The following is a 27823-nucleotide window of genomic DNA, read 5'->3' as shown; positions in this document are numbered from 1 at the left end:
GATTTGAATCAAGTTGAATCAATTACATCATTATTTCTGGGAGGTTAAGTTATGAATATATATTGACATCACACTGATTGTCTCTCAGTCTCCATTTCTCTGTGTTCCCCCACATCAGCACTGATATTGTTTCACCTATAAATCAAAATGAGACATGTGCACATGTAATCACTTGCACATGTTATCACATGTACACTTGCTATTTGAAGTAGACCTTTTGAAAATAAGAAAAAGAATTTGGAATGTGTTACAGAGTCACTGCATAATGACCTTAATACCAATGTAGCACAAGAGTCTGAAAATGCTTCATGTGTGATTGACAGAAAAGACTTCAACTGCACCAAGAAAGAATTTCAAGCTTAACATATTGAGAAGGACTGATATGTCACAGATTTGAATCAAGTTGAATCAATTACATCATTATTTCTGGGAGGTTAAGTTATGAATATATATTGACATCACACTGATTGTCTCTCAGTCTCCATTTCTCTGTGTTCCCCCACATCAGCACTGATATTGTTTCACCTATAAATCAAAATGAGACATGTGCACATGTAATCACTTGCACATGTTATCACATGTACACTTGCTATTTGAAGTAGACCTTTTGAAAATAAGAAAAAGAATTTGGAATGTGTTACAAAAACTTGTGATATTTTAAGGAAAAATTAGATGCTATCCTCTCTGCAGGGTCAAAGGCATCAGCTAATATGTAGATGAAGGAAACAAGGTTTTGTATTTTTATCATTATAGGGTGGAGGAAAACAGATCAGAACAGAGCTCAAGAAAAAAGAGTTGCTGTACTCATTGATGCAATTTGCCAGCAGAGCCTTCATGCCTAAATAATGGTAAGAAACAGTAATTTTAACTAAGATGAAATGCAAGGCTCTAACACTTCCTACGATAGCGATAAATATTCTATCTTAAACAGTTGAGAAATTCAAGGCATACAGCTAATTACTATGTTTGAATATTGATCATTCGTGTTTTGGATTCTTGTAAAAACAACTTTCTTGATTGCTGGCTTAAGGGTAACAGTAACATACACTTTCCCAGGCATCTCTGTAATGTAATTGCTGATATCAATACAGCCAGTGGCCAAAAGCTCATGACGACCACTAGGGGACACCTAATGATTTCAAAGAAGCAAGACGAAGATGAACAGTGTTCAGATTTACTCCAAACTGTGTGGAGTGAAAATAATATCAAAGGCAAAGAGCGACTACATGCTCATGTAATAATGAAAAGGGAAAAGCTTACATTACAGATGAAAATATTCCACTGCTTTTCTTGAAATTCTGTCATTTCCTCCTCTGGGTTCTACAATACAAATAAATATTGTTATAAAATAAAGAAACAAACTTGATAACAACAAATTAAAGAGACCTTGAGCAAACCATAAGAACGATGGAAACGAAGATGTGGCAAAAGAAAAGATCAAATGAGCAGAACAATAGTTGAGCACTAATGTTTAGAACTTTGTTTATGTTGAGCCTGTCCTTGGCCAAACAACAACATGAAGTAATCAAATTTGGCGTGGTGTGTGTACGGGAACATACACTGACAGAAAATTATTTCAGTTTCAATATGGAACTCAATGTAGCTCACACACATTATGCTGAGGTTGAGATGTGGCACGATTAGAGACAGTAAAAACATTCATGCAGCCATTCAGGAAATTCCAACTAAAAATGTAGATTTATTTTTCATCAATCTGTCTTCTCGGCATCACTCTCCTGACTGGTTAAGGTTCCTATTAATTTTGCGAAATATTGTGAAATAGAGTTCATATAATTGTTTTGGCAATATAAATTCAATCATCTGTCTTCAAACGTTTTCCAGGTTCAATAGCATTTCATAATTTTTTTCTCTTCTGCTGTTGTGCTTTGAACTTTTACAGTGAAAATTGCAATAGATTTAACATTAATAAATTAACATAATATTACATAGTAATTCCAACGCAAGAGGCTAAGCGATATTAAAAACCTTGTGGCTTCAAAAAGTCTTCACAACGAAAGATGGACTGTTTTTATTTCAAAATTTCTTTAAACGTAACGCAAATTGAATCGGAGGAAGGAGCAAGCCTAAGAAAAAAGCAAGGAAGGCTTCAGTAAGTGGGTGTAACGTGTTTACGAAAACGATGGTTTCATAAAAGTTGGCCATGATTTCCGCACTTCCCCATAGTTCATTACGCATAGAGCTCTTGGATAAATAAAACAATGACGAAAGAAAGTCTTTTGGACCACAATTTCGTTTCCGAATGCTGTGGCACTTTACGGAAATCTGTCCCCAAATTTGTACCTCATGTTGCCTTTGTTTAAATCTTACCTTGAGGAGAGTAAGTTTACTATCTACTGGATCAGGCTCAGGCCAAAAATGAACACCACGATAACCATTTTCAACACCTCCAAACCATGCTACAGGCTGAGAGCAAAAGTAATTGGAAGAAATATTTCTTTAACTCAAACTGAAGATTAAGAAATCAATAACGTTTAGTGAGCTAAGAGAGGAAGAACAGAGATCCAAAGTCAACACTGAATACCTTTGTGCTAAATTTCGCTTTTCTTTTTTTCCAAAACACTGCAAGCTTGTGGGGATACCTAATTAAGCAACAAAAACACGAATGTCAGCATAATGTGAAAAAGTTGCCATAGTCAACCATACTTCTGTTCAGTGCAGATTGTTTCCTTGTAGAAGCGATTGACGTTTTACTATTCGATGGCCGAGATGCACTTACATCTTTTGTTATCTTGGAATACTACAAAAGGCAAAGGAGTACATTGTATGTTCAAGGGGCCGCCATGACGTCTTTATGCCAAGACTGGTAACTAGTAAAACTTACCCCTCCCTCCCCTTCGCTGTCAATAATTGACCGTTATCAAAAACCTTCTCTTGCAACACTGCCGTGAAAAATCCGAATTACCTTAGTACTTGTTTTTCACGGAGTCCTGCAACTTCAAAGGGCAAACAATATTCAGTTTGGGGAAAGACCCTTTGTTTCTGTTGCTTTAGTCTGACGCGGTATTAAACAGTGAAACCGAACTCAACCGAATTCTAAAAGGCATATTTTTTTCCTCAATTCAATTAATCATAGTGAAATTAATATTGTTTTCGAAATTGTTTGCTTCGTCAGAGTTTAACTTCTGATCATTTTCTAATCAGAAAAATAGGAAAAAAAGCCTGACTCTGTTGAGACAAGCAGCTTCGAAGACTAAACTCCTAATAGTAAAGAGAGAAAGAAAATACTTTATCGTGTCGCTTACCACCTTTTCTTGCGTAATTCAACATTCAATAGCGAAACAGATGCTGTGGTCAAAAAATTATCAGCTCTTGCTTTTTCCCGGCGGAACGGTATGAGAACACAAGCCATTGCTGCTTCTCACAAAACCTCTCAGAGAAACTCCAAGGATTTCTGTTTCGTTCATTGTGATGTCATGTTGCCATGAAAATGATTGCCTCGAATTCATGTTGCGCGCGTTCAGTGCACTGCATTGACTGAGGCCGGTTGGAATAACTTGAATTTCTCCATAACAGTTGAAGTAGAAGTAGCTAAATGAGGAAAACAGTTGCATCTGGGAAAACAATGTCCGCCTCTTTACATTTCCTCACTCGTGTACCTGTTTGTCTCCATTATGTCTTTAAAAGTCGATTCATAACGATTTAGGTAATTGTAGTTTTTGTGTTTCTTCCTATTTATTTCTAAATGGAACATTTAGCACTCAGCTGATACAAGGCTGACACTTTCGCTGAAAAAAGGCGTGCATTAGTACCCCCATTTCCGGCCAAACTAACTGTGTTGAAAACTGTGGCAACGAACTAACCAATCGCAGCTTTGATTTCACCGCACAAAGGCGTGAGTCCGCATGCAAAGTTTAATTTGATTCCCTCTCTATTTTTAGGGTACTTGTCTTCTACTTGATTTGATTGAGCAGAGTAGCAAAGAGATGTTAAGCCTTCGACACCTTTTTTGGACACTAAGGGCTTTTTGTAATGTTTATAAAAATGCTGGGAACATTCAGAAACGCTACATTACTTTCAACATATTTTCTGTCGTTATCACTTTCGGAAGTTTAAAATATTCTCACACTTCTACATGATAAAATGTTTATCAAATTACCAATTTGATGTAGTAGATAATTCAGCGCACTGACAAGCAATCAGTGTTGTCATAGGTCAGTTCCTCCTTGTATTCTTTTCACTTCTCTCTAAGCATCTCTCCTCAGAGTTGGTAAAAAAAATTTGAACAACTGCTAACGTACTCCCGCGCTTAACGCAGATTTCTAAACTTACTCAGAATACTTCAACGAAAAAAAGCAAATACTTCTTTCTACTCAGTAAGCACGCTTATTGAATCATATTTTTCGATATTTCCGGTAATGAGTAGATCATTGAAAAGTTCCATAAACTATACTTCATTACACAAGCAGAGTCAGCAAAGTTTTGAGACCAGTCAATCTCTACGTATTGAGTCAAATTTGAGTAGCAGATATCAAAGTAAGGATGTTTCCTCTGACAATGCATGGTAACTAATGGGCTAAAGAACTTAATTTTTTTATAGTGAAGATAATCTGGAGCAGGTCGGATTTGATTCAGTTTTAAAGGCAAAGGTGGGAAAACAACATCGTTACGCTTGCATGACAATTTTTAAATCTTCTTGCACTGTCAAGTCTGCAATGAAGAAGTCTTGTTGAGTTTGGTGTTATGACTCTTTTTCGTGTTCCCGAAAGGTAGTCTGGTTATTTCAACTTTCATCATTCAGGAGTTATGATATTTCAAGACTCCATCGAAATGTGCATTGCTTTGTTTGGTAAAGGGCAAGGATGAAAGGAAAGGACTTCCATGCATTTTTTTTGGTATGTCCTATTCAAGTTTTCCCAAGATTTGTCAAGTCCATTTATTGTCATAGAGCATGTGTTTACTCCTAATCTCCGCTAGCAAGAAGAGTATAGCCAATGGGCTTGTCACGTGACTTCTTAACGATCATCAGCGCAGTTCCTGCTAGGCAAGCAGCGCACGTCACAAACACAGACCTCATGAAGAAAGGACTGGATCCTAGGGAAATAGAAAAGAGGAAATAATAAATAAAATTACGAACTGGTGGCAAATAATGGCATACCTTCTGAAAGGGCCTTTTGTTTAGAAATCCAAAGAACTACAAATATCAACAACGGTACCACCATTTGCATGTCAAAGAAGCCACAACACTCTAATAACACTTTTATTTCGTGTTATTTACCATTTTTAATAAAGGCATTCTCCTTCTTTCTCTCTCGCTTGCCTCCTGCGAGGTGGATCGGGCCCTGGGCCAAAGAATACACGTCATCAATCACGTGATCACTTACTACACGTTTACCTCGGCCACTTGATAGACATTTTTTTGCACACTTTGAAGCAGGGTTCGTTGCGTTGCATACAATTACGTGGCAGTGTACGAATACGAATGGATGATCTGCGATGAACTTGAAAGCCTCCAGGCTAAACCGCCCAGAGTAATACTTCACGGTGACGTCATTCGGAAATCTAAGAAAAAGAGTTGCGCCTTGATTGGATTTCAATCCCTACTTCACGAAGTATCTGTAACCTACATTTTATTGTCCTAATGTACAAGTGGCGGAGATCAAGTCTATTAAAGATTAAATGGAACCTGCGCGCCGATGAAAAAAAGATCAGAAACAAATAAAATATTTCCTATAATTATCTTTCACATACCCTTTCTTTACAAATTTGCGCTTTACAGAACTTTTCTCATCCTGAGTGGGCGTGGCATAGTATCGATCAGCCATGATTGACAACCTCTTGTCAGTCGATGTCACTGACACTTCAAAGAAGAGAGGTTTACGAAGCAGCACATCAACAGGGAAGTCATCAGTCATGTAAGGACTCACGAACATTTTGTCACGGAACATATTCAGAGAAAGTGTGAAGTTTCCTTTGCCTTAATCGCTGAACCTAATTTTTCTGTTGCTCGGCCTCCAACCAACTGAGGATACCACGCCAAACTTGGATAAGTAGCAGCTGAATGGTATTTCTATTTCCCGCACGCGTGTTGCGACGTCCTTAGCAGCCACAGGGATCTCAAAGACTGTGTTGGAGTAGACTATAGCTGTCGGAGTAAGCATGCGTTTTGTGTTACAGCCAGTCAGCGGAGTTGCCAGAGAGAAGTAGGCGTTGGTTTCCTCAGCCTTGCATCTAGTGTCCTAGAGTCAAAGACGCCTACGGTTGAGACCGCGGAGGAGGGACCTAGGAATGATAATTGTCATATTGTTGCTGTTGCACTAGACATTGACCCCTGGAGCTTCAGGAAAAATAAAAGTTTCATTATCTCCTAGAAGGAAGGAAAGTGGAATGTCGTATAAAGAGAATCTTACTTTGTCGGAAAAAAGTGGGATGGAGAAAATGATTACTTTAGCAAAAAAATGTAATTATGTTATTTCTACCAGTTTATACTAACCATGACATGTTTTGTTATCTGATGATAAGCTTAGCTCTGAGTCTGGACATTCACTTTTGTAGCCCCCTGCAGTATTGACACACGCCTCCGTTCCCAGAACATTATCAGGCTCTCCAGAACACCAATTGGTAAAGGTTGGCCGCGAACCATCAACCCAGAGCCAGCGAGACTGGTGTTTAGGATCCCTGTGCAAACCAATATGCATATGGTGTGAAGAATGAATTACCCTGGAGCCAAGTGCTTGATTTTCAGCTCGAGAATTTATCACGACGAGATGGGATCCTTGCGCTTCGCAGGACGCTTTTGCCGCATTCGAGGAGGCTGACTTAGATGAGAACTTGTAGCACGAGTTTCGAAAACGTACCCAGTTCTTTGGACATACTGTTAAAACAACATGCATCAAGAATCAGTAAAGGTTAAGTAAGATTCATTTCTACATTTACATTTAGTTTAAAATAAGGTTGCTTCTGCGTGTATGCCTCTTTTTTCTATGTGGTCCAGAAATAAGAGTTGATAAAAAAGGGGAAGCCTAAATGCATTCGACTGCAATGTATCGCAATAAATTACCCACGCTCCCGCCGGAAAGTTTTGACTTTCTCTGTTAGTCTTAATCATTTGGATTTGCGCCAACAACATACGCTAACTCGCACTGTATAGGTTACTTTCGTGTACAACGCGCGCTATTGATAAATTTAATGGGGTTCGCATGTGCTTTTGGATTAGCGTGGGCACATGAACAAACGTATCGAGAAGACTCATTTTATGTAGCTTTTTCATTCCCGTCAAGCCAAAAGAATTGAAGATGGGTTCAGGAAAGAGTTTAGGCGGAAAACAATTCAATTTTACACTTGATTTCGAAGAAATCTATGGGACGCCGAAAATAAAAACATCGATTAAATTGGAACACATGAAAGCTTTGTATAATTCAAATTCTAGTTTGACCAGATCAGGAACGATCGATGGCGATTAGTGATTTAACTGAAGGGAGTAGTTCTTATTTTTGGAAAAGCTACGATAGTGTTACTAAGTAAGAGTCGGAAGAGGTTAAACTCACCTTAAGCATTTCTTGGTAAGACAAGGACTGTAAAACCCAAAATAATAACAGACAAAAAGCGAATGATGAGCATACCGACACAGACCTAACCAGTCTCTCTTGTAAGTTGTCCTTTTAATTTTAAGCAAAGGTCTGAAGAATTAGTGGAAACAAAGCATAAACAATTTACTTAAACGGGAATTTTCTTGAGTAAGCTTATCTTATCTAGCGACTTAGACGGTTTTGGCTTTGTGTCATATTGATTTAATATACAGGACTCAATAGGACGAACAGTTTACGATTGATAATCCTAAAACGAACTTGCAATGAGCATAAATTCCGTGTAGCTTTTGAGTGAGAGGTACTGCACAAATGACGCTGAGAATTGTGTACTTGTTAATCTCTGCTTGAGTGCTTCTGTTTTCGCCTCTGGAGCTGTAGTGATATATTACTCGGTTTTGCATGTATTGGGACGATCTCAGAATAGACAGTCATCGAAAGTTAATATAAGCAATATAAACTAGTGTCACCGACGGCTGCCCTCTGAATGTTGTTTTTCAGGTCCTGTCGAATATAACAAAGAAATGTGTTACAGCCAAAGATTTACCAATTTTATCATGAAATATAATTGAATTTATCGAAATGCCAGCTGATATGTGGCTGAATATTTCCGCGCATCGACGATCTAATTGTGTTCATTACACGGAACGAGGCTAATGTTTACAAACCGCTTAATTTCAATTTCGAGAGAGTTACAATCACGGAAATGCTCATCAGAAAGTTTCATTTTTCCCTGATATAAGAAGGAAGTAATTTTGATTGCGCTAGAACTTCTCGAACGCCTCGTATATAAATATAACTTTAAACAGCAGACAAGCACACGATACCACGAGCTCCCGTCGATCTAATCCGATGATTAAAGATCTCACTTCAGTCTTCCGTGAAAGTTAGCTATTGGTCAACTTGCGTTTGCAACCCACATCACGCTTTATTAAAACACCCCAACACCTCTCGATGTTGAGTATAATTTTTTCGTATTTCTGTAGGACGGTCCAATTTTTTTCCGTCACCGAAATCGACAAGGCGTTTAAGAAGGGTGAGGGGGAAAAGTTTCAACAATTTTGTCAAGGATTGTAACCTTGTTCAGTAAAAATAAATATCTATTAGCCAAAAAGAATCATGTCAATCACCATATCTTGTAACAGCCTGTTTTACGACTCTTCCTTGTCTTCTTTGAACTTGGGCTAAGAAAGAATATTTATCTAAAGAATATATATACAAGCACAGCATTGTGTTGTGGCGTAGGAAGTTGCCGAAGTTAAATAATTTTTGATAGTTTTACCGGAGAGGGGGGGAGGGAAAACGGCCAATGAATACCAAAATTTTCTTTCTGCCGCTGCCATTTAAAATTTTTAACGTAAGCAACCTAAATTATACCAATTTATTTGTAATGTTACGAGAATAAAATAATTTACATTCTCTTGTTAATACTTAGTCCTTTATTTCTGTTGAGAGAATTACATTGGAATTGATAAAACACCTCAAAAAATGAAACAAATGAGACTGTTTTCTCTAATACAGGGTTCACTTCTAACTTCCTGAATTCTTCATTTGAAGATTTGTAAAAAAATGGTTTCGATGTCTTTAAGGTATGAAGTAAAATCAAGTCACGGAGAGATTTCTATTTCAAGTGTGCTTCATGTTTGCTTGCCATCAGGTGATTATTTTTAATTTGGTGCACATGAAAAAAGTATCGCAATTCTTGGTCCGTGTTAACTTAATAATATGCGCTTGAGCCTCTCTCGAGGGGTTTTATTTCTGCTTGTTATTCTTAACAGTAGCTACTGGCAGCTCTTGCTTGTCGCGTGACGGCTCTTGATGCCTCCTTGATGTTGATTGTAACGAGCACGTGACAGTAAACCGGAAACGGTCTAGGAATGACTTCACGAGCGCATCAAACGCTCTGCACGTGAGACTCGACTAAGATTCGCTTGCTAAAAAAGAAATAACAACTTTTGATATCCGTTGACATTTCTAAATAAACATCTGCATGGATTAAGGTGCGATACTCTTAAGAAGCTTAAAAGAACCTTTCGATAGCATTTCTGAGTGTCAGACCTTTAGTCCATAAGACAGGGCTTGGCTGCCGGGCATTTAGACACAGCGTTACATTTATATTTGTGCCATACTCCGCTCTGACGAAAGTGAAAAGTTATGAATTTATTTGACGTCCAGTCCCAAATTGGCGATTGAAAAGTGAAATACGATGCCCAAAAAATAAATCCATGACGAGTAATGCATCATTTTCTGTTTCCAGTTCGACAAGCTCATAATAATATTCAGCTTCTTCGAAACTGCTCTTGTTACCAAGTTTATCATTTTGTTACACACCAGTGAGGGAAATCACATTTCACAAGTCAGAGCTGAAGGTGAGAATTAGATTAATAGGTTGGGATCTTTGCGAGAAAATTCATAAGAAAAACAAGGGAAGCACATGTAATATTGTTGTGGTTTTATGGGTGAAATTATTCTTATAAAATAAATCTGTGCAATCAAAAGAACATGTGCTCTTGGTACAAAAATAATATGACTCGAGGGTTGTCTTCATCCTTCTCGATTCAATTTCATTTGCCTTTGGTGGAGTCTGTACTGCTAAGAGAAGAAAGGGGATTTTGAACTGCGAATAGCGAGTGCTCTCCACCGAAAGATAAATGACTAAATCGCAGGATGAACTAATCAGAATACAAAAATATTAAAATATGTAGATACATATATATATAGTATCAAACAAGACCAAAACGAAGAAACAAGCAATTAAACGAACTTGCGTGAAGTAGAAGAGCAATCTTAATCTCTAAACTAGACATTAGAAGGAATTTGGTATTTACTCGTGAATATGAAATCTTTCATATTTTCATCGAATGTAATAAATGTAATAAAGCAAAACATATTATTCTTGATATTTTTAGGCATGCAAAAATAAAAACGACATATTTTGGAGGATAAACGGATTCAGAGGATGGCAGTTTAACAGGTACTAAAAAACATCTATATTGAAGTTCATTACACGTATACCCCTATAGTTGCGCTACTCTTCGAGCCCGAGCGTAAGAAGGCTGTATATCGGCCAAGTTCCTTCTCTGCATTGTTAAAGAGGGAGACAAAGGCTTTGTCAATAAAGGATTTATTGCATAGAAAAATTATACAAACCAAGAGGTTGTAACATATGTACTCGTTATGGTTGTCTTTATTTTGACTAACATGGAGACAAAATTTCGGCCCCGTTGTAGCTAAAACTGCTGCAAAACCCTTTTTTTATGGCAAATAAACGTCTGGTTACAAAATTACAAAGTATTGGACCGGTTACAAGCAAATTATTTCTTTTTTGCGAGTTCATTTATGGAAGTCCAGGGAAAGCACATTTTACCCTTTAGGATAGCCGATCACAAGATTCGTTTTGCTCGCTCGTGAGTCTCACTACACAGGAAAATATAATAATAGAGGGGAAATTAGGGTAACGTCAAAAAGATCTAACAAAAGTGAAAAAATTTAACCCTAAAATACCATACTGATAACAAATTTTCCCGATGAAAAGATTAAGTCGTGTCATTAATCCAGTCCCTCCAAATAACATCTTACTGAGAGAGTTTTGGATCAAAATAAAAGCGAACTGAAAAAACAAGACTTTCCCCAACAATCTTTTAAAGGGCTTGTGGCTTCAGATCATTCATAATTACTGAGCGCCTCGAAACGAAAATTTGTGGAATATTTAATTCTCTCGAACTCTTGACTTTGGTTAAACACACTGACAACTTAAACTAACCAGAGCTTTGGAAATTTTTCGAGGCACTACATAAAGTAATTTAAATCCTTCTCTCGCTCCAATTGACGGATAGGTAGGTTTAGATGGCCATCTGGAAACACTTTTCTTTGTATAATAGGCCGCGTTAATAGGGGCGTTGGCAGAACTTGTGATAGTTGTACAAACCCCTGACTGTGTTCAGCGTTTGTAAAATGCGCCGTTCAACTCGAAGCGGTGACATCCCCCTCCCCTCCCCAGCAACCTTCGGGTATTTGACAGTGGTCCATACCCAGGGAGTGGGGAATTTGACACAGAAGGCACTCCGGGAGTGCAGGATTTGAGACGTGCCCGGTTGAAGTGGGAAATTTGAACCGAAACTGTCAAGTCTCTCCAGCGGAGTACTCTCAAGTTTCAATTTTTGTCATAGAGGAGATACAAATTTGATTTGCGCTCACACCAGCACAACGCTCTCAGTATTGGAGGCAACTGCATCATCATGATCTTTCACATTTTTAAGATAAGGCCAGGCACCATGCCTTTTCTCTCTTTTTGATGATTTTTTCTTTAAAAGGAGCACTGACCATCAAATCTGGCGGTTGGATATGGCATTTGAACGCAATTTTGGCCCAGGGGGGAATTTTAAAGAGCGAATCTTCAAAAGTTTAAATGCCAGAGATATTGCCTTAGAAGGGAATGTTGAAACTTTAAATTAATCGACGCATACAACTTTCAAGAATTCTCTTAAAATAAAGAATTTTCTATGCTTATTTGAGTACAATTAGGTTGATCATGTTTAGAAACGGAGAGCCTTGAACGATGTATCGAAACCAACCAAACAAACGAACAAACAAACATGAAATTAGAAGTGGAATTTAACTCGTGTGGTCACGAGACCACAGTAGTGTGACGACGAAAACCTTGAAATTCTCATTCTTTTGTTATATATTAGTATCAGACACAGGTGGTCTATTGTGCTCTCTTTAAATTACGTTCATTTGCGTCAACTTTTTTATTTTTTGACGATGTTCTTTAGCGCAGTACAATCAATTTCATTTTATTTTCCAGCTATGGCGGAAGGTGATCCCCCAACAGCAGGAAAGGATCTGGACTTAAACAATGAGCTTCCAGTCACAGGTGAGAGAAAACAATTCAGTAAGACGGCTATATGGTAATCGAGTAAGTAATTGCATGTTTTGTTTGGTGCAGCTTTTTTGGACCGTTTACACTTGAAGGTTTTAGGAAACAAATGAAACTCTGGTTTTCCAGCGAACGAAAAGGGAAAAAGCGAACTAAAGCACCGGTTGGAATTGCACATATAAATAAAAAAATAAAAAAGTATATTTTTGTTAATTTCAGCGTCAAACGAAAGTCAAGTTACTTCAAGTGAAACAAAACTTGGTGTATATGATGACCTTTTAAGAGGTGAGGGATTAGATTCTTTGAGATACGCCCCTAGGTATTTTTTTAAGTCTCCAGTCATGGATGAATAATTTCATAAGTCCTGATTTATCTCAAATTATTTGTCAACTCCTCGGAATATAAAGTTCTTGGAAGCTCACAATCGATAGTCTAAAACGCAAAGCACAGCGGTCAAACGTCTGCACGTTTACCGATATTGCAAAACTAGGTGAGGTGCATCAAGGCTATCAGAACCAAGTTGTCTCACAAGAGCTGAAAAGAACCAAAAAAGACAGTCAGTCACGTATCTTGTTTCAAAACCGTATAACTATTTTGGTAGACCTCAAAATAGAAAGGTAAATCAACAGGAAACAAAAATACTTAAGTTTTCCCTTTCTCTACTTTTGTTTCCTTTCCCAGATTTCAGATGAATGTTTCAATTTTCTTTTTCTTATTTTGCAAGACAGCGATCGTGTTTCTCATTTTTGCGCGGGAAATTGGTGCGCAGCCGGTCTGAATTGATCCCCTTGCGCATGCCCAAAGGTTGACCGCTATTTCCCTTCGCATCCGTGTTTAGGATTTTTGCAGAGGGGGACGTAGCGTAACACTCCAAAGAACGGCTGTCAAGAGAACAACAAAGTGGAAGGACCATATTTTCATCAGATTTCACTTATGCCTCCTAATCGAGCTAATCCTCAGTTAGTAGTATAGAAGAGGTTTCTGTGAAATATCCACGACCGAAATAACAATCGATTCAATTAAACTCAGTAGATGTGCTACAGTTAAGACTCCCATTTACTGAGTTTATTTTACGTGAGCAAATAGTTAAATGCGCGAATAATCGTTTCCGAATTCCTTTTATTTTGGCAGAATTTTAGGTTTCTTTATGACTTACAATCTACTTTGTTAAGCAAAAGTTTGCATTATCCGTCTAGGGTCGCTTTATTCATCACTAACTTATTAACACTAAGCCGATGTATTTTCAGGCATAGCAAAAGAATGTCTCGAGGAAGGTAACAAGAAATACAAACAAGGAGAAACTAAGGAGGCGATAAACTTCTACACGGAAGGACTTCAAGTGAACTGCAAAGATATACAGCTGAACGCCAAGCTTTACAGCAACAGGGCAGCAGCTTATTTCCATTTGGGTAAGCATTAGTTTTGAAACTTCTAAAATCTTTACATAGCCGAAATAACGAAATACATAATCTGTACCCATTTCAAACAGGATATTACCCACTCCTGTTGTCTTTCCTGCACTTTGTGCATCTTTCCTCACCTCATAACCCAAGTAAAATCGGCAAAATGAGCATTTCATGTATAACAAATACGCGGAAATGCTCCTTAAAAGAAACAATTCTTAAGTAATCTTTCATTGCATTTTTGAGAAGTCCCTATTGCATATTTTAATAATCCAAGATTATAGCCCTCTTACACGGCATTACGTCCAACCTCGCCAATCAAGCACTAGGGCGAGTGCAATTTGTAGTCGTTAAAAATTTACGAGTGCTAATTTATTCCAAATTGCACGCCAAACGTAATGTGATTACTAGATAAAATGTACAAGCAAAAATACGACTCTGTTTCCCTTTTTAGTGTCTTTATTTCGTGTCATGGCTCGCCAATTGTTGCCAAAGTAGTAAGGCTTTTTCCTCAATAATTTGCTTCAAACTTTTTAAACATCTCTTATATATCCGCATTATCTGACTACGATATTCCAAGCTTTTTAGCTAAAATTTCCGCCAGGAAACGAGATGCTTAGTAATAAGAACAAAAACATTTATTGTTGTTGTTTGCAACCTTGAACATCAAAATAAAGATGAACAGATGATTTGGATTTGGAAATTTCGTTTTTTATAGCATTTGTTTGTCTTAAAGTGCATGGCTCTTTAATACGTCGATCCCTTCGAAGCTGCACCGGTATCGCAGAGGTCATGGGTTCAAATCCCGTACAGGCCTGAATTTTTTCCAGGCCTTATTTTCACTACTGCCTAAGTAGTGCACATTACTGCGAGGATCACTTTCATTCACGTCTTTATCCGCAGTTCAAATATATGACTTTCATATATTCTTAACCGTCCATGTGTATTATTAGCACGCAAATCGACGTGCGATGACGACTCACAGGTAATTATTGAATTCCACAGAAAACTACGAAGAATGTCTTAATGATGCAACAGTTGCCGTTCAATTGGAACCCACTTTGATCAAAGCGATAAAGAAAGGTGCGTGTTTCAGCTATGAGTCATCTAACCTCTTTTTTGAGATCTCTTCCAAGGGAGCTGTATAGATTAAGGCAGCTAACTGTACCTCGGGTGTCTATGATATCTAACGCATCAATATCTGCCACGTAGGTAAAAAGTATTTTCCAAACCAAGTCAAAACCTATCGAAAGCTCAAACATGATTTAAAGCTGTTTTGTCAAACACGGTCTGATTTTTGTTCTTCATAGAAGCTCCACGAACCCATGTTTATCGAATTAAAATGTACCACATTTGAAATACAAGTTAGCGATTACTTAGATGGAAAATTCAGCTTTCCAGTTCTCTGTTTCTGATTTTCAGTCAGAAAACCATGTTTAACTAAACATGTTTTGCTAGTGTGAATGGGGTGTGAGTCGATATTCTGGATACATTTAGATGTTGACGGTAGTGAATTATTTACCTTGCGACGCTTATTATTACCTTCTCAGGAGCCAGTGCTTGCGTCGAGCTATCCTTGTTTGAAGAGATAAGGAGCTGGTTGCAGATGGGATTGGCCGTATCCTTTGACGAGTGTTTCAAATGTGATGCGTAAGGCAATGCAGGCAGTGTTCACTGACACCTATTAGAAACTACAATATTTTCAAAGATCATTTCAATTATCCCACAAAACTTTACTGAACAGAAGGGGCCATAATATGGAATTCCCAGCGATTAAACAGAATGCTCCTCATCTGCGTCACTAGAACAAAAACAGCAGGACGCCCGAAACTAAACAGATAATTGCTATTAGAAAGCTCGTAATACTCACTCTATTAAGAGTATTGTTAAGATAGCAAATCATCCAGATAAACCCCCGCTAGACACGTATGTCCAATTCCAAGGTTTTAATGGGGAATAACATGGTTACTATGGGGTATTTTAGGAACAACATGGTTACTATGGGATATTTTAGGAACAACACCCCGAGTGATTTTTCAAAATTAAATGACCTTCCAGGGATGTTACCAATACCCGCAAACTGTGTGGCTCATTGCACGAAATTGTCCTTTTTTCTCAGTTAATAAGCTCTTCAGATTCATATCAAATTTCTTGACCTCGTGGCTCAAAATATTTGGACTGAATCTTTTCGCTTCAGCCCACTTCTTCCAGACTGTTGGCCACATCGTGCTTTTCTTGATGTTTACATTTGCTGCGTTTTCCTTACGCTCTTGCAGTTCTTTCGCCTCACAATCGGAAATTATTTCAGCCATTGTTTCAAAATTAAAAACAACATAATTTCATATACCATTAAAAATGCTACTTTAACATATAAGTGTTTCGAATTTGACTAAAATACTACTGCTCCTGGCCAGTCATATACAAAAAATTTCCCAACCGGTTGTATAATATTCTCATTATTATTGAAACTTTCTCACTTCACGTCATCAGCCATTTATTCTTGACCCGTTTCAAGATTGACGAGAGAAAAAAACTTCTGGTTCCAGTAGAGATAGGAAAAGCCGAAGCAGGAATCCGTTGTAGCCATCTTGGAAAAGCTTATTATGATATAGCACAGTTCAAAACAGCAATCGAGTACCATCAACGAGCTCTAGAAATTGCTAAAGAGGTGGGAGACAAAGCCAGAGAGGGAGCAAATTATGGCGATCTCGGCGGCGCTTATCGTAGTCTAGGACAGTTCAAAACAGGAATCGAGTACCATCAACGTGCTCTAGAAATTGCTAAAGAAGTGGGACACAAGGCCGGAGAGGGAGCAAGTTATGACAATCTCGGCTGCGCTTATCGTAGTCTAGGACAGTTCAAAACAGCAATCGAGTACCATCAACGTGGTCTAGAAATTGCTAAAGAAGTGGGAGACAAGGCCGGAGAGGGAACAAGTTATGGCAATCTCGGCTGCGCTTATGATAGTCTAGGACAGTTCAAAACAGCAATCGAGTACCATCAACGTGGTCTAGAAATTGCTAAAGAAGTGGGAGACAAGGCCGGAGAGGGAACAAGTTATGGCAATTTCGGCTGCGCTTATTATAGTCTAGGACAGTTCAAAACAGCAATCGAGTACCACCAACGTGCTCTAGAAATTGCTAAAGAAGTGGGAGACAAGGCTGGAGAGGGAACAAGTTATGGCAATCTCGGCTGCGCTTATCGTAGTCTAGGACAGTTCAAAACAGCAATCGAGTACCATCAACGTGGTCTAGAAATTGCTAAAGAAGTGGGAGACAAGGCCGGAGAGGGAACAAGTTATGGCAATTTCGGCTGCGCTTATTATAGTCTAGGACAGTTCAAAACAGCAATCGAGTACCACCAACGTGCTCTAGAAATTGCTAAAGAAGTGGGACACAAGGCCGGAGAGGGAACAAGTTATGGCAATCTCGGCTGCGCTTATTATTTTCTAAGACAGTTCAAAACAGCAATCGAGTGCCATCAACGTGCTCTAGAAATTGCTAGAGAAGTGGGACACAAGGCCAGCGAGGCATTCTCACTCTCTTTCCTTGGAGAAAGTTTTGAGAGTCAAGGTAAACTAAAGAGGGCCTTTGACTGCTTTCACTCTAGTGTAGAGGTGTTTGATAGTATCAGGTCGAGTCTGCATTTCAATGATCAGTGGAAGATTACTTATCGTGATCAGCATAAGAGTGCATACATAGGCTTGTGGCGTGTAAATCTAATCCAAGGTGAAGTTGTTGATGCTCTTTTCACCGCAGAGAAAGTACGCGCTCAAGCTCTGAGAGATCTACTCACCTCAAAATATCAGACCAGAGATTTTTCGTTCGCTCTCCTTAGTTTTGTTCCATCAAGTACAATTTTTATAGCCATCAGTGGACCTTACGTTCACTTCTGGGTTATCCTTAGCGACGATAATATCCAGTCGAGACAGGTACATGTGAACAATTATAAGTATCAGAAGGAATTGGAATTTTTCATCAAGCAACTGAACAAAACTGCCTTGAAAGAGGTTGGTGCAAGAGATGCTGTTGCATGCGAAAATCCTCCTCATTACTCGCCGAAGCCGGAGAAAGTGGCGAACGATATGATTCAAGTTGATGTAAGGAACTTACAATTAAGTGCTCTACGGAAGCTTTATGACATCATCGTTACTCCTATTGCTGATCTGATCAAAGGCAACGAGCTTACATTTGTTCCTGAGGGTCCATTTTGTCTTGTGCCTTACGCGGCATTGGAGGACTCAAATTCCACTTATCTGAGTGATTCATTCAGAATTCGTGTGCTTCCTTCCCTGACGACCTTACGACTAATTAATGATTCCCCAGCTGAGTTCCACATGAAGAGTGGTGCATTGCTTGTTGGCGACCCATGTTTCAAAGAGATCATTTATCAGGGAAGACGTTTGGTGCAACTTCCGGGAGCAAGAGAAGAAGCGGAAATGATTGGACGAATTCTCAGTATTTCCCCCCTCACTGGAGAGATGGCAACAAAAGAAGAAGTGTTAAAACGACTGTCATCAGTGGCTTTGGTACATATTGCAGCGCATGGTAAAATGGAAACTGGGGAAGTTATCTTGGCACCAAACACTACAAGAGAAACCACTCAGCCTGAAGAAAAGGACTATCTACTAACGATGAAAGATGTCATGGAAGCTGGGCTGCGGGCGCAACTGGTTGTTCTAAGCTGTTGTCACAGTGCTCGTGGGGAGGTCATGGCTGAGGGTGTGGTCGGCATCGCCCGAGCATTCCTGGGTGCGGGCGCTAGATCTGTTGTGGTAGCCTTGTGGGCGTTAGATGACGAAGGAACCCTGGAGTTCATGAGTTTCTTTTACGATGCACTCGCTAAAGGCAAGAAGGCAAGTGAAGCTCTCAATCAGGCCATGAGATGTATGAGAGAATCTGGAACGTTCAAGGAGGTGAAGTACTGGGCACCATTTGTACTCATTGGTGATGACGTCAAACTTGATATCAAGGACATCTAGTTGCTGATCCATGTAATTATTCTTTTCATAACATTTATGCAATTCAACGTAGCTTTTAATCAAAATTGTATGGTTATATATTTTAGCACGGGTGCCTGGTTGTCTAGTGGGTAAGAATTGCTTTTTTTTCCCGAAGAAATTGAGATACTTTACAATTGAGTCGACACTTTATAGACTTAACGATGAAAACGTTTTCCATAGAAAATAAGATTGATAATAATTGTTGTGAAGTGTATCGTTTCTTGTCGTACAACCGAATGAAAAATGTTATGTAAACTCAAAGATTCTCCCTTATTGTGGTTCTTTTATTTTTCAGTTCAGGGACCGAGCATTGGAGCGGTATCATAGAGATGACGATACCCAAGGAAATAAACCTTTGCCTACAAACGTTGACATTTGGAACAGAAACCACAGGAATACCAATAAAATCTCTGTAAGAGACTTCTATGCAAAGCAAGCAGAATAGAAAGAGCCTTTAGAGTCCGTAAGGATTTCTCTTCTTTCACAAGTTGATAATTTACTTATTATCTTAAATGTTCTTTTAAGCTATAGGGATTTTGGACACATCGAAGAAAAAAGACTTTGCAGTATTTTTTATCTTTAATATCTGATTCGAACCAGCTTAAAAGTAATTTTTTCAAAAGCAGTTTCGGGAAAATACTATGACTGGCTATGTAAAAAATTTTTCATCAAGCATGAGTGAGTTTGTTATCTATAAACAAGTTTTTGGGCCGGTTATATTAATTTTCCGTTTAAGCTAAAAAAGCACCTGGAAAACGCCGTTTTCCCTAAAATATTTTTAATAATTTTTTTCTCTTAATCGGTTTTTGTCTTATGGCTGATATACAGCTGTCAAAACCATGTGCATGTGTAAACGTTTTCATAGAAATTGGAGAATAATCAGTTGAGTGATCGTTCGATTATCTCACTTTCAGTTGAATGGAAATTGTGATTAACATTTGGAGGAAATTTACCAAGTTATAATTAGTTTCTGTTTCACGATTATTGGATTTTTCGGAATTAAATAAACAGATTTTTTGCGTTTATAGCCAGTATTTAAAATTATTTTTCCCAATACTTCGACAGATTTTTCCCGGGTGCGTTCGAAAGCGATAAAGTTTTCATGCATCAGGATTACAATATATTTTGAGTATGCTGTTAAAACTAATTTTCCAATCGCAAAACGAGAAGTCAAAGAGGAGTTTCCTTTTTTTATTGTTGTTTTCATTGGTCAGTTTTAAAAATGTGTATTTTATGAAACATTTAGAGGAGAATTTCAATAAGTACAAGGAAGTTGTAGTCAAATAATGTAATCAGTCACTTTTATTGGGTTATTGACCCATTTAATGATTTTTTTGCTAAATTTGATTGAAGTGACATTAAATGCTGTTTATTAAATTACAGAGCAACAGAATTGAAATTTATTTACGGGAATGTGCTACAGTGGGAGAGGAAAAAATCTCAGCATAACAAAAAGTAACGACAGCAGCAAAGCACACTTCTTAAAAAAACAACTGGAATGTTAGCAGCTATCTCATGGCTCTAACTCCCCGTGGTGAGTTTAGTGCTGCGTCAAGCTTAAAGAAGATGTTCTACTCACATTTTCCCTAACTCCGCCAAATTTGCAAAGTAACTCACTCGTCAATCTACAAATGGTCCAGAAAATTGAAGAAACTTCCATCAGAAGTTTATAACCATCAAGAGTGAAAACCCATCTCCACATAAATTCCCTCTTAACGCCTCAAATGACATTCAGTAGACTTAGATAACATTGAACAGACTAGTGTAGTGCTATACCTACTTTACAGCTCCTCCGATCATACTAGTGAAGGACTCTTGATCCTTTACCTCCCATTAGTGACCAAGAGAGAATTTCTCCTTACAATATCAACACAATTTCAAGCATAGTAGTGATGAGAATAACGCAAAATATCAATTAGGAGATTATTAATTGATCCAATACCAAATTCTCCAAATTGACAACATAAGAATTGTATGGCGGACAGTAAGGAGAATTACTAACGAGATCTTGGGAGTTAAAGAGTTAATATTACAGCACTCTTCTCGTATCAGTTAGCATGAGCAATAAATAAAAAGACCGGCTATATAGACACCTCCCATTCGATAAACGCATGAGCGTGGCCGTTGAGTTTTGAGCCATTTATTAAATGGGTGAAAAACCTTGAAGGACTAGAAGACTCAGAGATATTAAATCGGCCTCCTTCAACTCCCTCCAAGAAAACTTTCAATATCATTTCATTAAGCCAAACGCAAATCAAGAAATTGCGAAGAATCAAGAATGAATTTGTTTACGCAGGTGCATAAATACAAATGTTCAAAATAAACGTAGTTCGACTAAACTTAAAATTGATGTCATATGCTTTGGAAAGAGACGCGTCAATATTTTTTTCACGCAGTGTTGACGATTTTCACAGCCATAGATTTGTCTCCCCACCCGCATGCTTTTAAATGGATGCGTGGTAACTAGGCTAAATGACATGTTTACAATTGTATACGAAGATGGAACGTGTTGGTTTATTGATTGTGGTGCTCGGTAATATCACAGCTTTATTGCATAACATTATCTCGCAAATGTGCAGGCCATACCGAACATGTCACGCACGTGGGCGACCTCATGCTGGTGTCTTGATAATGTCAGTAAATCAAGGTAAAAAACGCTGCACATCTATCTGTAAATCGAAGGAGTCGAAGCAGCAAAAACACTGGACGCCATTTTGCTCTGGGTTAAGAAGCATTCTGCACATGAGGAGACGGTAAAACACTCAAAAATGTCGCAAAATTCATCCTGTTATTAGTTCCATCTGAACAGAACGAAACTTTCGCACGGTTTTGTGTAAACAGAATGTCCGCTCGTCCAAAATTCGTCCGTTACCGTGTGAACGTAGCCTGAGTTTCTTTCGAGTTTGATATAGTCCTTGAGTTTCAGTTCTTGCCCACAGACCTCATATCTTCCCTTCATCTCTGGGGCATTCTTAGGAGGTAGGCTCTGCCCAAAGTAGAGGAACACAACCCGAGGTGATTAATTTCCGGACATAATGCTGTATCACTTCTTTCCTTTTCATTTTTCTTTATCAAATAATTCGTTAATATATTTCACGTACATGTATTACATTTGATGACACCGGAAACAAAGTTGACTCAAGAGGAGGCAAAGTAGTCTTTGTGCCAGGTAAAATTAACACTGTCAAGATCAGTGTAATGTTCTCCGGAATTGAGTTTCTTTCTTCATAAAACGGCACTGTCTGTCGTCATGAACTTTTCTTGGAGCTGTTTTGGTAACGCGCTTTGTTTCTTGTCTCTTTCTTCATTTCCATCCATATTTTTATCTGAAAAAAAGCAACAATAGCCGTAAAAAAAACCATTAGCGAGTGATTATCGAGGATCTGACTGAGAAATACTGCAACGAAGGATACATGAAAAGGTGAAAAACCTTTCAGTTTACTGTGCGGAGATCTTATAGAATTTAATCTAGTCTGCTGTTCTGGACCCCACTTTAATCCAATAGCTTACATGTGAAGCTTCTGTTTTAGGTCACTTGTGTGTTTGGCTAAATTTTAATTTTTTTTTTTCTTTGTTCAAGTCGGTGATTTACAGGAAACTATCTAAACACCGATAATTTATCAATAAACATGTACATCATCACAACAGCGTGATGCTGTCTTCCTCTGTGAAGTTTCCATCGGTCACTCCAAAAGAAGACGAGAAACGGTTATTTTTCGATAATAGCAGATATCTGGTTAATCCCATCGAGACCCTCTTTTACCGATGAAGAGGCTAGACTCCAAACGATGTAAAGAAAGACGTACTAAACTTATCAAATTAAGAACATTTGCTAAATAAAGTCTTGAATCAAAAACAAAAGCAAAAGCGAAAAAGTTTCGATAATCAAAAACTCAATGAACTATACTCAACTACCGTGAAAGTGTCCACGTCAACCTCAATGTCAAGTTCAAGCTCTCTAAACATGATTGGCTGATTGATTGGATCACGAACGCTAAACACGAATACACAAATCTCACCGAAAGGATCGAGGGAAGAGGGAAAAGGTTGCAATTTGAAATACATCTACGGAGCACCAAGAACCCACTCTTCTCTGCCTGGTTTATGGCTATTCTGGCAATTATAACTTTGCAGTTCTCTTGTTACAAAGGATGAAAGATAAATTAAAAAGACGAAAATATTTTAGAGGGAAAACTTTTTCAACTGAAGGAGAGGAAGTAGAAAAAACCGCATCTTTTTGTTGTCTTCGTGTCTTACGAACTAGATTCACTTCGCTGTCGAGTGCAATTCTCGTTTTGAGAGGAAAATGAAGCAGACCACAAGACCTTTTGATCTATATTCATTCCAATGTACCCAACGAGTAAACTACAAACATTTTATTTATTTTTGAAACGTCTCAGGGTTTTCAGGCGATTTTCTTTCAGTATCTAGTATTTGCTTTACATATCGATCTTCTGAAACGCGAATGATCGCTTTGACCACATGGAAGAAAATGCAAAAGAAAGGTCGAAGTAAAAACCATCAAGAATTACACTTGAGAGCTTCGGTTCCTTCTTCGACTGTGGAATGTGCCAAAGACGAATGGTAAGTGGAGAAAAAGGAGTCATCGGAAAGGTTCACCGATAAGCATGGGTGTAATAGATTTAGCAGGAAGTTTTTTCCCTCTGCTCTTTAAAGGTGGTGAAAGAAAACATCAATCAAGATGCAGAACAGGAAAGAAAATATCACACAGTTTGTTTAAGTCCGAGACGAAAACGAAATGACCCAATGAATTTTTTAACTTAACCAGTGATTCTTTTGTCTAATTGAAGCGCGCTAAATCTCAGTTTTAAGAAGCCGATGGAGTGTTTTTCGGAAATCGAGGACACAGGACAGCCCTTGAAAATATTGGTGAGATTCGGAAAATGAAATTGACTGGAGTAAAGACAACGAAAACAACACAAATTTTCGAAACACTATTTTGCGAAAATGCTTAGCTACTAGGCAAATTCATAAAAACTAAGTTAATTTCTACTTTCTTACTCTTAGAGTCGTTACGGCACTGTCTTAAATTACATGAGTTCACTATACCCTCATAATTATCCTACAGTCTTACAGACAAGGAAGAAAGCAGAAAATTGTCGCGTCCAGGATCCTTAAAAAGCTTCCGGAAGGAAAAGCGTGATGGCGATGTTACCAGTGGTGCTGCCTGTTTCAAAGAAGCCACCACAGAGGCCAAAGCTGCTCCACGTGCTCCATTGTCAGGCGTCGTTGGAGACCATGAGAAAAAGAAGGAAGCGAAAGCTGGTGCTGACACTAAGGGGGATAGTCCTCAGAAGGCTTCGTGTCGAAGCAATAAAAAAAGATCAGGACCAACAAAGGTCAAAAGGAAAGATCTACCTCCACCTCTGCCTTCTTCTGACAGCCTTACCGTTTCTCATACCAGTCCATCCCTATCTGCTCCGTCTCGTCCTATTCCTGTCCGCCCTGCTTCCCCTCCACAGCGTCAACCATGTCCTCGTCAGGCGGCTCAACCTCGCCCCCCTCCACCGACTATCAAGCGGCCTGGAAAAAAGAGTGGCATTGCATCCGATGCAGCTGGCAAAGGACCGAGTATTATTAAGAAAAAGACAAACGAGATTTGCAAATATCCAAAGGATCTGAACCCGTTTGCAATTTCCAGCAGTGCCACCGATAATGACTGCCCGTCGCAGAACAGCGACAAGACCCTCAGAACTACTCACCAAAGGCGCAGAGGAAGAAAAAGTAATTCCAAAAGGGAAGAATATCCAATGGATAAAATCCATTTAATTATACTGATGACACGAGGGAAAAGGTCTCCAGTACTCGTCGCCAAAGGCTTAGAAGAAAACGGAAAGAATCGAAAAGTGAAGAATACCCAATGGAAGACGATCCACCCGGTGATGCTGAAGAGATGTGCGACAAGCCCTCTAACACTCGTCGTCAAAGGCGTAGAAGAAAATGAAAAGAGTCTAAAAGTCAAACACAATCCATGGAGTGATTCCGATGAGGGAAAGAGCTCTTCGTGTTCGGAGTCGACCAAAACTTCTGACAGTTGGTGATGAACACTGCCACAGTAGAAGCGGTGCAAGTAAAGAGCAACCAGCAAGGTTTTATTTCCAACAGTGAAAAGGAAGAACAGGGTGGGCGAGCAGATTCTTCTGACTCAAAGGCCCAGTCATTCCCATCTGATAAAGAGGTCTCTCCTGACGATTTCCCTTGCACAAACAAGGATAATAGCTTTGCAAGTGTCGGATCAACAAACCTTGATACTTCGACTGCCAAAGATTTTACAGATGTTGACGAGCGACCAATTCTCAAGCAGGCTGAACCCTCTGAGCAAGTTACTGATATGGTAGAGTACCAGGGTGGAGACAGATATGGTAAGTTTTATGTATCTGCTCCCTAAAAATACTGAAACGAAGAGGGGATCTCAAATCCTGTTCCTTTTTTCTGTAAGAATGGTGCACACTAAACCTTATAGAGGGAAAAGTACTGTAAAGTAGTGCATCTTCATCTACCGAACCGTGAAAAAGAGACATTAGAAACATTTAAATCTGCGTGCAAGTAAACTTTAGAATGATTCTTGATTGTTACCAGTACTTTGATTCGTAGAGTGGTAATGCATCTGAAGATGCATCTGCTAATTGCATCAGATGCAATGCCACTCTATGAATAAATTGAATGGATTCAACTGGATATAACTGATTCAGTATCAAATTCGCCTCCTCTTTTGAATATTTGAGCGCGTATATCTTCTAAAATTCTTTTTAGCCTCCAATTCAAGGAATCATTGCTCAGAGTTGCCCATTTACCTGGATGCAGAACTTCTGCTTGCTCTGCAGAAGGTGATGGTTAAATTGCAATCAGAGATGAGAGAGGCACTGGACACTAAAGGTTAGTTTTCTCGCCTCTTTTTCTTTGCTCTGGGCATTATAGGGAACGAACGTATTTGCTGACATCGCACAAAAAGCCAAGACATCGAAACTAACATTAATTCAATTAAAGCGGCATTACCACTCTACGAATCAAAGTATTGACAACAATTTGGCCCAGCAAGCTTTATAACTTAACTCAACTTTCTCGTGCGGCTTTTCGAAGAGAAGTGACGTTTCCGCAGCTTGCACCCGTAATGTGAATGAGGAACTTCGGGGTGTGGTTTTGCAGATGAAAATAGGGAAAAATTGACCATTTTTTGTATAACTGTCAATTTCGAGGGCCACTCACTGAAATCCCGGACCTCCTTTTAAATGTTCCCCCTCGTCAAATGGAAGACAGGCTCTTCTCTCATCGGATCTGTTTAAATATCCGATCATACCTTTGCTACATATGTCGGGTGATGCATGACTGTGTAATTAATCAAACACAAATTAAATACAGCCTTCTTTACCGCTTGTAGATTGTGAAGCCGAGTTTCAAAGCTTATCGCTCGACTGGTTGACGCTCAACAAGTTCCGTTCTGAACTTAACAAAAGGAAAAAAGACCTTATTGCTCTGTAAGTACATGTTTACTCTCAGCCGATTTGCGGCATTCTTATTACGAATAAAAGCTTTCGCTCTGGAAAAGCGGCCCTTGTCTGTTCTTTTCACGCTAGCGGGAAGAACGGCTGCCATCTTGGATGTCGCAATTAATGTTATGCGCAGAAAAGGTTGCGCAGTGCAAAACAAGGGAATCACCTTCATAGGATTTTTTCTGAGTAATAAAAAGTTTAGTTCTTTGAGATCTCAACCGTTTGGCTTTTTTAATAATCGCTCACCGTTTCGATTGAGTTCTTCTCGATCTGAGTTATGCCAGTTGACCTTATAAACCAGTCACAACTGGAAAACACTGGCTAAAATTTTCATCAAAACCGTGAGAACAAGGTCATGAATCGTTCAAATCTGAAATGCCTATGAGGGTAACAATCCGAACCTAACTTAGGTAACCCTAAGGGTCGGTTCGTATGGTGAAAAACTGGGACCTCAGTCTTCAAAATCAGGGACCGCACAGAGGGAGGGGCTGGGGGGGCTAAAGCCCCCCCACTTTTTTGCAAGAATAAAAATAAATTAAACAAAAAATAATTTAACAAAAAAATTTTCCTTCACGCATTCTTCTTTAGCCCCTCCCCCCCCCCCACTCGAAAACTTGCTGCGCGGTCCCTGAAAATGCTACCCGAGGCCTTCGGCCTCGGGCGGCATTTTCAAGTCCTCGGTCACAGTTTTTCACCATACGGACCTCCAAGCAGGCAAGTAACATATATGTATATTGTAAGAAAAAAACCAATTTGATCACGAGGGTCAGTCAAGGAGCCAATTAGAGCTATTAATGAAGCTAAGCAAACTTCCCAAAGCGCGAGGAAAAAGTGAGCAGCGACTAGTCTTAGTGTTGCATTTGGGGCAAGTTTTCTGGCCTAATCACAGAGGGTGGTAAGGTAAAACTGTCGCAATTAAGGATCACTTCAATTTCGACACTTAAACGAAATGGCCTCATGAACACAACAATGATCATCACATACTTTACAAATTTTATTATTTCTTAACTTACAGGTTTTTCTTTTCATAATATGAAGCCACTGCATAATTATCTCAAAACCAACATTCATAAAACAACATCAAAAAATAAAATGATAATTAACCAACTAATAATTACAGATTTTTTCATACTTTGAAGCCTCAGATCTCAGTAGTAACGTCGATACAAGAGTACTAAAAATACAGGAAACCATCCAATAACAACAGGAATTTAGGAGCATAAACTTTAAACTGTTTTTTTTTTTTTCGCTTGGAGCCACTGCATAATGATCTCAATAACAATGTCAGTACAGGAGTCTTACATATAAAATGTTAAGCAACAAAGAAAACACTTTATGTGTGATTGACAAAAAAGACTTCAACTGCACCAAGAAAGAATTTCAAGCTAAACTTATTAAGAAGGAGTGAAATGTCACAGATTTGAATCAAGTTGAACCAATTACGTCATTATTTCTGTGAGGTTAAGATCTGAATATATATCGAC

At 38.7% G+C, this 27823-nt stretch overlaps 2 protein-coding genes and 1 pseudogene across 2 annotated transcripts; 1 reads left to right on the top strand and 2 right to left on the bottom strand.

The window, feature by feature from the left end:
• Positions 1 to 432: 432 nt before the first annotated feature.
• On the bottom strand, positions 433 to 2798 carry LOC136283809 (EH domain-binding protein 1-like). The gene is made up of 5 exons (XM_066173056.1): positions 2738 to 2798; positions 2543 to 2600; positions 2329 to 2424; positions 1261 to 1320; positions 433 to 525 (listed from the first exon to the last, which is right to left on the bottom strand). Coding segments are annotated over exons 1-5 (237 nt in total). The 5' UTR covers positions 2740 to 2798; the 3' UTR covers positions 433 to 504.
• A 2123-nt stretch (positions 2799 to 4921) lies between these two features.
• LOC136283769 (ZP domain-containing protein-like) lies at positions 4922 to 6851 on the bottom strand (annotated as a pseudogene).
• Positions 6852 to 12353: 5502 nt separating this feature from the next.
• On the top strand, positions 12354 to 19256 carry LOC136283768 (tetratricopeptide repeat protein 28-like). The gene is made up of 8 exons (XM_066172965.1): positions 12354 to 12420; positions 12643 to 12708; positions 13671 to 13832; positions 14832 to 14909; positions 15377 to 15476; positions 16317 to 16580; positions 17154 to 18819; positions 19124 to 19256. Exons 1-7 carry the CDS (start codon positions 12354 to 12356, stop codon positions 18805 to 18807), a joined length of 2391 nt encoding a protein of 796 aa, XP_066029062.1. The 3' UTR covers positions 18808 to 18819; positions 19124 to 19256.
• The last annotated feature ends 8567 nt before the right edge of the window (positions 19257 to 27823 follow it).

The sequence above is a fragment of the Pocillopora verrucosa genome, chromosome 10, assembly GCF_036669915.1.
Source record: "Pocillopora verrucosa isolate sample1 chromosome 10, ASM3666991v2, whole genome shotgun sequence".
NCBI classification, from domain to species: domain Eukaryota; kingdom Metazoa; phylum Cnidaria; class Anthozoa; order Scleractinia; family Pocilloporidae; genus Pocillopora; species Pocillopora verrucosa.
Note: the sequence above shows the minus strand (reverse complement) of the source record. Positions and strands in the feature narration are given on the sequence as shown.

Excerpts from the sequence above, each read along its gene's own strand:
- LOC136283809 (XM_066173056.1), bottom strand. Across the intron at positions 1,321-2,328 it reads GTAAACTTACTCTCCTCAAG|AACCCAGAGGAGGAAATGAC; the intron begins GTAAGATTTAAA and ends TTTGTATTGTAG. Across the intron at positions 526-1,260 it reads GGAATATTTTCATCTGTAAT|GTGAAACAATATCAGTGCTG; the intron begins GTAAGCTTTTCC and ends TTTGATTTATAG.
- LOC136283768 (XM_066172965.1), top strand. The coding sequence starts at position 12,354 with ATGGCGGAAGGTGATCCCCCAACAGCAGGAAAGGATCTGGACTTAAAC. Across the intron at positions 12,421-12,642 it reads CAATGAGCTTCCAGTCACAG|CGTCAAACGAAAGTCAAGTT; the intron begins GTGAGAGAAAAC and ends TGTTAATTTCAG. Across the intron at positions 13,833-14,831 it reads AGCAGCTTATTTCCATTTGG|AAAACTACGAAGAATGTCTT; the intron begins GTAAGCATTAGT and ends TGAATTCCACAG.